This window comes from Passer domesticus, chromosome 2 (assembly GCF_036417665.1).
Source record: "Passer domesticus isolate bPasDom1 chromosome 2, bPasDom1.hap1, whole genome shotgun sequence".
Classification (NCBI taxonomy): domain Eukaryota; kingdom Metazoa; phylum Chordata; class Aves; order Passeriformes; family Passeridae; genus Passer; species Passer domesticus.
Window position 1 is genome coordinate 69,504,557 of NC_087475.1, and position 10,174 is coordinate 69,514,730.

Sequence of the window (10,174 nt, forward strand, 5' to 3'; positions counted from 1 at the left end):
AGTCTCATTCCCTCCTGAAGGAGTCATAAAATACAGCTTTATCCACCCTGCATGCAGCAATCAGACAGGCTTAAGAGCTTAAGCGCTCGGAGGGTAGAAATGTTTAAAAAGATTGCACAGGTTTGCCTGCCTCGGTCTGCACCACTAATCAAAGCTCTCCTCAGCGTGGACTTGTGGAACACATGGTCAGAGCTGGAAGCAGAGCACTGAACGTGCTCATAGAGGGGCAGATCACACAGAGCCTGCTGCTCCTGCCCTTGCTCTGCTCTCCGGCCAGCTGCTGAGCCAGGGAGCACTGGGATCACACACCGGGCAAAGAGGCAGCAGTCACATTTCATTGCTTTACAGTGTTTTATTAAACAAAGCCAATCAAAACAAACCCAACCCAACCTCACCCACGATACATCAGCTCCTCATTTACACACCACTCCTTTTCCCAGTTCTGGGAGAACAAAAAGGCTGAAATGTAAATGAGATCGGTGTGGTGAGTGTTATGCACATGAATATTTCTCAAGGAAGACCAGAAAGGGGCCAATTTGCCATCCTCCTGCAACAGCAAGAACTTGGTCATCAACAAGTTGGAGGGAAAGGGTAGGTGAAGAGGCTGGTCCATGCCTTGGTGTGGGCAGGAGTGTGTGGAATGCTGGTGAAAGGCTGTTCTTGCATCTGAGCATGACTGGGGGAGCCACCAGTCAGGAACGACACTGGGAGGATCCTGGGTTTTGGGACAAAAGCTAAGTACAACACAGTTATGAAGCAAGCATACAATGTCCCTTCCAGTCATGCAGTCAGCTTGCAAGATGCCCTTTAGGGAAAAAATTCTAAAGGATTAACTGAAAAGTTGTTACCATTCCTTGGTCATGCCAAGTGCTTATGATAAATCTTTTTCCTGAAGAAAAAAAGCAAGGCTAAATCAAACTACAGAGCTTGTCAAGCATGAGATTTACAGAAATCTCACTGGGTTATGGATTCATTTCTTAAACAGTTGAATTATAGCAGCTTCTGGGCATCAATATATGAAGCGTGCTGACCCCCACAGTGCTGTGGGGAGTTAGGGTATGAGCAGCAGTGGAGAGATCGCGCTGGTTATCGTCTTAATGTGTATTTCAAAGTCACTTCCGAAAAAGAAGACGAGATAGTAGTTGAGTATTCCAGCCACAGACATGAGGAACAGGAACAAAATGATGCGCTTTCCAAACAAGTAACCAGGAGTGCTGAGGAGACAGAAATGGGGAAAGCAATTTGTTAATGTGCATCATCTCTTGGGAGAACCCTCAGACTTTGGACTGTGCTGCTGAGACCAAATGAAACACCTCAGGGGCTGAGAAAGAGGAGGAAAATTTCTTTTCTCTCTTGCATTGCTGGGCAGTTGAGAGGAGTTAAATGTAATTTTCAGGATCCATTTGGATCTGGATTAGGCCTTCTGTTCTCAGCATAGGCAGCTGCTTACAAAAGTGTCTGTTCAGAGGCACTTGAATGTGTTCTCATCCATTATGGGCTGTGGGACAACTCTGTTTCATATGCTGTAATTTGCTTTATCAATATAAATAATATAAATATAAATATAAATATAAATATAAATATAAATATAAATATAAATATAAATATAAATATAAATATAAATGTAAATGGACAATCTTGTGCAAACCGTGGCACAAACATGCAAACCTGTGTTTGCAGAGAGTCCTGTGAGCAGGAGCTGCAGGCCCCCTGACCCCAGTGCTGCTGCAAGTCTCACATCTCCCACAGCTACCCCCATTCATCCAAAAGAGAGGGGCTTTCCTGCACTACCCAATGCCAGCAGCTCTTGCAGGCAGCTCCAAAAGCCAGTGGCTCTGCCTGTGGAAGTGCAGCATCCAGCTGTGTTGCTACCATGTTCTGGATTTTTTTAAAAGGCTCTGCAAGTCCTTACCTCTGAGTCCTCTCCCCGAGGTAGCCCACAAAGTACTTCTGCCTCACAAACAGGTACATCAGGCCAGCAAAGGCAGCAGGAGCTGGGTAAAGGACAAACCAAGGCATTAAAAACACCAGCCCAGGTCTCGCTCTACGCACTGTCCCCATCTGCTGCCTGGTCTGGAATGGAAACAGGAATCTGCAGTCTTGGGTCATGGGACAAGCACTGGAACTGGGATGGAGACCTCTGCATGGGAAACAATGCTTGCCTTGCCCTCACTCCAGCTTTTCTGAAGACTTTGTGGGTGTAATCCTGCACAAGCTGTGCCCACTGCAGAGCACACTCTCACCACCATCCTTCCACTACCTAAAGGGGGCCTACAAGAAAGCTAGAGAGGGACTTTTCACAAGGACATGAACTCACAGGAAAAGGGGAAATGGCTTTAACCTGAAAGAAAGCAGTTTTAGATTACATATAAGGAAGAACTTCACTGTGAGAGTGATGAGGCACTGGCACAGGTTTCACACAGAAGTTGTGGATGCCCCATCCCTGGAAGTGTTCAAGACCAGGCTGGAGGGAGCTTTGAACTACCTGGTCTAGTGGAAGGTAACACTGCACCCTGGCAAGGGAGCTGTAACGAGATGATCTTTGAGATCTTTACCAGCCCAAACCATTCTATGATTTTGTGAAACCCGGTGTGGGCCATACCAGGCTCAGAACTCAGGCACTGTCCTCACCAGAAACAGAAGGCTGTTGGTAGATGCAGGTGGAGGATACACCATGGTCCAATACTAAATTCTGGGCATAAAAAAGGGGCTTTGCTCATAATTCTAGCCTTTTCTACAACTGCAGACAAAACCCCTTTTTCTCCAGATCAGAAACTGCCTTTTTTTCCAGAAAGAATAGGCATGTACCCCAGGTAAGCACTCATCTTCATGTTAGATAAATTCACATTGCATTGAAGGGAATCACAATTAGAAATGCAGGTCAATAGTCCCAGGTGGCTCTCAGCACAGGGGAGAGCTGGCAGTTCTGGCAATTTAATAAATTGAGCCCATTTCCTGTCCCAAGACTGAATAATGTGGCAATAATCCAGCAACCAAGTACTAAACCCTTCACCCAAAACAAAGGGAAATCATCCATAATGCCAGTATAGGAAATGTCCCTGGCCTGGACTACCTTGAATTAAGTCTGGGAACACATCTATTGGCATAAAGTCAAGCCACACCATGAGTGCTGCTACTCAAGCAGCATGCTTAGCTCCAGGGCAGGAGGGTAAGAGAGGCTCCCCTGATGCAGGAGGCTTGGTCCCTGAAAGTGCATCTTCCAAACCACTCACCCTCCTTTGCTGAATGTGGTGCCAGGTTGAAGGGGGAAAAGAAAACAAGCAAACAAAAGAGTGTTACCTTGACTGCAGAGAAGGCCAGCACACCAAAGCACAGCGAGGAATGTAGGGTATGCATGTCCACAGTTCTGGCTGGAATGGAATTTTTAGGAGAGAAATCAGAGCACAGGCAAATAGAAAAATATCAGACTGGTGGCAGTGGATTTGGGCTGCACTAGTGCCGTTGAAAGCAGACTTTTACCCCACAGCAGTGGGAGGCCCCTGACCTGCCAAGGGCTGGGCTCCTCACCCAAGTCTGCTTCCCTGTTTTCTCACTCAGATAATGGATGCCTTTGTGCTGCCTGATGAGGAAAACAAACCACCCTGTGCCTGCCTGGCAGCTATGAAATCCACTTTCTCCCTAACCTGTTTGATCATGATAGATGCTGGGAGCTTTATTGGCTTAAAGTCCTTTTAATTGAGTCATATTAATAAAGCTATTGGATGAAACCAACAAATGTAGAATTGCGTCACAAGTAAGAGTGTCTCACAGAGTTAACATGTGTCTTTGCAGGGGAGCAGGAATGGTGTCCAGCTGCCTCCTTCAGCTGTGAATGCTTTCTGAGGGGGAGAAGTGAAGGAGTTGAGAGTGATTCCACGTGGCAAAGGAGTGGAGAAGTGGAGAGCTGTGTGCCAAGGGAGGTGCCAGAGACCAAGGGATTTGTGTGAGCTCTGCCACCTACCTGCTCCTCAGCAGGCTGACGTCTCTGCTGGCTCTTTCCTTCTGAGCCCTTGACACTGTGGCTGTGCCTGTGCCACTTCCAGCAGGGCAGAGTGAACCGGTTCCCAAATGAAGGCACACATTACTTGTGATGGTTGTAACACCTATGTAGATGCCGCACAAGGGTGGCAAGAAGGGTGCTGGATTCAGCCAGCAGATATATCCAAAAACCTCCTGTCTGAACATTGAGCACAGCTAAGGATTAAGTACAAAGCCTTTACCTGAGGCAATTTGGAATCCACCCCTGGCCCCCAAAAGGGTTTGGATTTAATTGTAATGCAGAGCATGTTGAACCCCACTCTGCCCTCACCGACCCCTCAGTTCTTGTCTACTTACTTGGCAGTGTAGACACGGTCAAAGGAGGAGGATCCCTGCCGCTGCAACACCTTCCCATTGCAGTGTCTGCTTTCATGCTCCACTTTGTTAGCAAAAAAAGCTGTTAAAAAACCACAGAGTATTCAGTCTGAGATGTCACCTGAAGATATTGCAGAAGCTGGGCATTGCAGGGTCAGCACTGTTCCCATGGACAGATGGCAGGAGAAGACACAGGTAAGTGAGGGTCAGGATGTGGCCAGTGTGCTCACTCTGTCACCCAGGTTTAAACAAACCCTCCATGCATCCCCACATGCCAGCATGAAACTGGTAGCAGGCTCTCACCTCCAATCCCTGCTTAATCCCAACTTTGCACTGCATCTCTGCTGCAGAAGCACTGCCCTGACCCGGTCCTGTGAGCTCCCAGTGGGAAAAGAGCTTTCCAGCCAGAGCTGCCAACCCCAAATCTTGCTCTCCAACAGAGTAGGGAGACAAGGGAGTCTCTTCTCTTTTAGTGAAACCCATTTTCCAAACCAAGGACATCCTGCAGGGCTGGTTCTTTTCCGAGAAAGGCCCAAAGAAAGCCTGGTCTTAATGGCTGATCCTCCTTTTAAGCAACAGAGTTGTTTCTGAGTGTTAGCTGCTGCAAAAAGGCAGCACCTCAAGATAATGTATCATGGTCTTGACAAACATGTTTTATCTGATGACACTAAACCAGAGACCATCAATCATATGCTTAAGTACACCAGAGAGAGCTCTGGCAGGCTACAAGCTGCAAGCTTTCTGTTGTCATGCACCCCATCTCAAGTGTGTCCAAATCACTCTATGGCTTGGAATATTAACCTAATATATACACATGAAAGATAGCCCATCAGGAAATACATTATTATAGCAATAAAAATTTAGCTAGATAAACTGCAGGATTTCATCCCTGCAATCTGAAGAGTTGCCTCTTTTTTTCCCCTTCATCAATGCTGTAAAGAGGTCTTTTGTACTTCCACTGTCTTTAACAAAAACTACTGAGTATTTCGGTTCCTAGTATTGTGGGATCCTCTGGGTACATAGAGCCCTTCTTCAGAAAAACCCACAGTGCTTTAAGCCAGCACCCCTACTCTGAGCCAGGCTGCAGAGCCTCCCACAGTGTGCTGGCCGGCTCCTGGGGGAGCAGACACCATCTGGTGGCAGAGCTCTCAGCATCTCCATCGGCACACCAGCACAGACTTTGGCAAGAGTTACCCTGCCTACAGCCACTAAGAGGACCTAATTGAAGAGGACAGAGTTGATCAGCACTTTTTTGTCCAGTGTTGAGCTGCAGCAATGGACTTTCTGCAGGTCTGGGACCACATGGACTCGCTAGTAGCACACCTCCTCCTTTTCTTTTATCATGCTCGAAAATCTCTAGAAAATACCACATATTTGGCTTTCTTTTTTCTAAGAAAGCCAAGCAAGTTATTTATCTCCCTCTCCACTGCTGCAGGTGCTGCCACTTCCCAAATATCAGCTTGCTGCTGCAGAGAAGTTCCACTGTGCTAGGAGGCAAGAGGGTGCTTTCACAAGCCATCATGAGAGGAGTGAGCAGAGCAAGGCTGGAGTGGAGAGGTTTAATTCACCTCAGTTGTTCCAGGAGACAATGCCCTGAGGCTCCAAGGTTCCACAGACTGCCCAGAGGCTGAACAGTGACAGTCCCACTCTGATCAAGGTAATGTGCAAGAGTTCAGTGTAAGCCTGGTTGTTTCACAAGTCCGTACCAAGAGTAACTGGGAGCTGATGATCCCACATAGCCAGTGCTTGCAAACGTGGCCCTTATTTCTCTCCACTTTGCTTCCTCTTCCTGATTTGCTCAGGAAAGACCACTGATTTGCCCTGAAAGCTGCTGGATTGCAACATATCTCCAGTGAAAGACCAAAACTTTAGGCTGCATGCGTCACTCAGTGGTGTGCGGCCACGTGAGTCATTCCGCAGGATGCGGAGATTCCGTCATGAACACGGTGACAGTAAATGGACACCAGACTGGGGCACACCATAGCCCACCTCCATCCTCGGGAATAACAGCATTCAAGCTGTTTTCTAGTCCTGCACCCTATGCAGAGAAGAATTTAATCACAATTTTATGTGGTATTGACTTCATGCACACAGGGACAGTCAAGCAGAGGCCCAAGTGCTTTGCTGAATGAGAGCCACAGCAGGAGTTCAGCACTCCTGATACCCCTTGACAAACATTTCTACTGCTTTCATAACTGCATTCACTGCAAGACTGCGTATCAGGTCTGGTCTTTCTTGAAAGCAAGCTTGGGAAGAGGAAATCGGATGATGCAAAGCCTGAAATCATGGTTTAGGGCTGTCTGCCTCACGTGCTTGGCAGACTCTGCCAAGCATCCTACTTCCCCTTTGTAGCAGTTGGGTCCATAAACTCACAGACAGATAAAAGGACATAGATGGAAGTCTGACATGTCTGAGTAAGAGGGAAAAAAACCCCTATATATAAAGTCATATGATTACATAGCAAGAAATATATATTTGATATATATTTGGCACATTTTCTTAATTACGGTATGTGCTCTGGTCTTAATGTGCCATATTCTGGTGATGACACACATCATGCATTTTCCAGAGAACACCATTGGTTAAATGATGTGGCACTTACTGCCTATGTTGAAACTAAACCAGTCTGCATCTCCTTTTTTTTTTTTTTTTTTTTTGCTCCTTAGCAGCTAGGCTTCCAGCACTTCCCCCTCTCTGCAGCAGCCCAAGAATAGCCCATTTCCTAGGACTTTGTGTTCAGTGGGAATCTCCCATTTGTAATAAGAAGGCTTCATTACAGATTTCAGGAATTTTCACCAGCCGCCCAGCCCACTGCTGAATTTCTTTGAACCTGGGAAAACTCAGTGCAGCTGAGGGAAAACTCAATCCTTTCTTTGAATTTGGGGCAGAATTTCCTGCTAAAAAAAGTATTTGCAAGAGAGGATGAAGAAGTTAAAATCAAATTTGCACAGGAGAGATACTTATTTAATTTAAAAAATCTTGAAGACTATACAGGGTCTGAGTAAGAGCTAGAGAAGGAAACTTCACCATCTCAGGAAATGTACAGTGTTCTTTGGACCACAGTTAATTGAGATTAGTTATACTGCAGGACTTGGAGATGCAGGAGAGCTGCCTGCCCACAAATAGCCCACACAGACTCCTCCAATTCTGTTCCCTTCACCCAGCTCCATGCAAAGGTCTGACCCATTGCAGCCCCCCCGGGACTCCATCCCTGCCCCCAGCAGGCCTGCAGCTTGAGAGCAGCTCTGGCTGACCATAGCAGGGACCTAGGTCAGAAAAGGAGGTCTTAGTCATCAAATCAAAATTCATATTGCCACAGGGTATCCCAGCATATTAGTCCTTACTTTAGCTGAGAAGCGTAACAAATGAAGAAGCAGTCCAGAATGTCAGAGAGTAAGGCCATGTGGCTGTCAGGATACTGCCACAATGTCACCCAAAATTCCATGCTTAGAAGGCCGTTTCTAAAGCCAAAGCCATGCCTAAGCATGCATGCACTTATAACTAAAGATTATCTATCCAAAGATCAGCTCAGCATATATCACCCTGAACTTTCCCCAGCTCCCTTCTATCCCTTAAATAAACGTTTATTTTTGTCTTACCGTTCTGGACGACACTGATCAGGGTGACAATGACAAGCAGGACAATGCTTCCCAGGGTCTCATGGTCCATTTTGTGAGAGGGCTCTCAGGGTGAATGGTGCAGCCTTGGTGGCAGCTCAGTGCTAGGAGCACAGAACAAGGAAGTGAAGGTCTTATCTTGAATCATGAAACACTTCCTATGGTTTCACAGGAGAGTGGCAGCACCCTCTGCTCTGGTGCCTGTCAGACCAACAACCGCAGGCTCACTCACTCGTCGTGTACAGATGAAGCCCAGGAAAAAAGAGATTACACATCTGTGATCTAAGAGGATATGTAATGTGGAAATATACCTATTGCCCTTCCTACACAGAAGCAAAACCTGGATGTCTAAAGCATGTCCGAGCATTTGGCCGGCTGTGTGGAACAGCAGAAGGCTGGAAGAAACCAGTTAGGCTACCACAGCATTGTCAGCAAATGCCCAGCCTCTCCACAAGCAGCTGGGAGGAGAAATGATGTGGACAAGTCTCAGCAATGGAGTTGCTCTCATGCAGATGCTCTCCCTGGTCACATCTCCATCGGTCTCACCACTGAGGAGACCTCAGGGCTGCGTGTCACAAGCCAGAGCTCCTGAACCCCCTGGTGTATTGGAATGGGCGGTACAGCAGTGCTGTGAGCATTGCTGCTGAGCACAGAAATGTGTCCTTTGTTACCAGGTATGGATCCTGCATCCCTCCCCCTACGAAAAACTCCTTGGAAGACAGTGGCAGCTACAAGCATTCTGTGTTTTACAGGCTCAGACTTCACAGTTGTGCTCCAGTTTTAGTGCTTGGAGGTCAATATAGCAGAGCACAACTGCTGCAGCATGTTCACAGCTCAGATCCAAGCCCTTGATGAAGTTGGCACAGAAGCACAGGCTGCAGTGCTGGACAGAGGGGTGGGTTGACCTTGGCTGAACATCAGGTGCCCACCCAAGCTACTCTATCTCTCTCGTCCTTAGCTGGACAGGGAAGAGAAAATACAACAAAAGGCTAAGGGGTTGAGATAAGGGCAGGGAGATGTCACAGGCAAATCAGATCTCACTCTGGGTGGGACACAGCCAGGTAGGAGTCCCAGCAGGAGCCAACCTCCAAAACCTATCATTTTCAATGGGGACACATTTACGTACAATGGTGTTTTTACCCAGTCTCTCTATCATGCAAATTTTTATGATCCATAGTCTTACATATGGAAAACTCTCATATACTTTGGGTATAAACAAATACACAGAAATGAACTGTGAGCTGTGACGTAGTTAGCAGAGCAGGAAAAGGGTGTCTTTCTGGGATGCCTTCCTTACAGTCCATACAGACACAGCTGTGTGAGAAGCAAGGCCATAAAGAATATCAAGGTTTAGATTTGGCCTGTGATTTTTTTTCTTCTGACTTTTAACTTTTGCCAGATTTGCTTTAGGAAAAAAACCGAATCCAAGAACAAAAAGTGAAGGACTACAGCTTTTTGACAATATTTTTATTCAGGCTAAAGCTCTCTTTTTCCCCAGAATACAATCTTTTCCTACTTGAACATCAATGTTTATGTTTTTGTGGTCTATTAAGCACAGGATTGGAGCTGGTATTTAGGGATAGCATTTAATGCTAAGCATCTACTAATGTTCTGAGAAGAAGAACCCATCACCTAAAAGCCATGATAGAATTAAGTCAAAAGAAGAATATTGTCTAAGCAGAGATGAGTGTTATGACTGTAAAGAGAGGAGCTGTGCATGGGCATGGGAAGGGAGCTGATGACAGGAGAGGGCGAAGGGGACAGCACAGGTCCTAGGGGCATCTGTGGTAGGAGGATTTCCACTCATCCTCCTGCAGCAGACTTTCTTCTGCTAGCTGTTTTGTGCTGGTACAAACCTACCAGGCAGCCTGCAGCTTGCTTTTGATTTACAAGTGGCAGTACAAGCACATGAGCCTGCTCCAACTTGCCAAGAAAACACACATGCTTCCCTGCTATCAAAGACTTCCCAGAGGTGACTTCTGTTCAGAACTCTTGTATAAAAGAGGGTAGGAATCAGGCTGCTGAGGTGTGAAGTTGCTATAATGCAAAAAACCCCACAACACACCTGAAGTTTATGCCAGCAGGCTTTCTAGCTGGCTGACCCAAGCTCCCATCCCTCGCCCTGTGCGCTGGCCACACGGTGAGAGATGAGTTGTTGATGCCTTTGCTTTCTCCTTGTCCTGCTCTTTGTTTTGCAGCTCTTG

General features: G+C 46.7%; 1 protein-coding gene across 1 annotated transcript; it reads right to left on the minus strand.

The window, feature by feature from the left end:
* Window positions 1–351: 351 nt before the first annotated feature.
* ALOX5AP (arachidonate 5-lipoxygenase activating protein) lies at window positions 352–8,074 on the minus strand. The gene is made up of 5 exons (XM_064411313.1): window positions 7,953–8,074; window positions 4,336–4,435; window positions 3,301–3,371; window positions 1,913–1,994; window positions 352–1,214 (listed from the first exon to the last, which is right to left on the minus strand). The coding sequence occupies exons 1-5, from the start codon at window positions 8,020–8,022 to the stop codon at window positions 1,052–1,054; spliced, it is 486 nt and encodes a 161-aa protein (XP_064267383.1). The 5' UTR covers window positions 8,023–8,074; the 3' UTR covers window positions 352–1,051.
* Window positions 8,075–10,174: the final 2,100 nt, after the last annotated feature.

What these genes read in the sequence shown, in the direction of transcription:
- ALOX5AP (XM_064411313.1), bottom strand. Translation starts at nt 8,022, where the DNA reads ATGGACCATGAGACCCTGGGAAGCATTGTCCTGCTTGTCATTGTCACC. An exon ending in TGGCCTTCTCTGCAGTCAAG is followed by an intron (nt 1,995 to 3,300) that starts GTAACACTCTTT and finishes TCCTTTACCCAG; the next exon opens with CTCCTGCTGCCTTTGCTGGC. An exon ending in CTCGGGGAGAGGACTCAGAG is followed by an intron (nt 1,215 to 1,912) that starts GTAAGGACTTGC and finishes CTGTCTCCTCAG; the next exon opens with CACTCCTGGTTACTTGTTTG.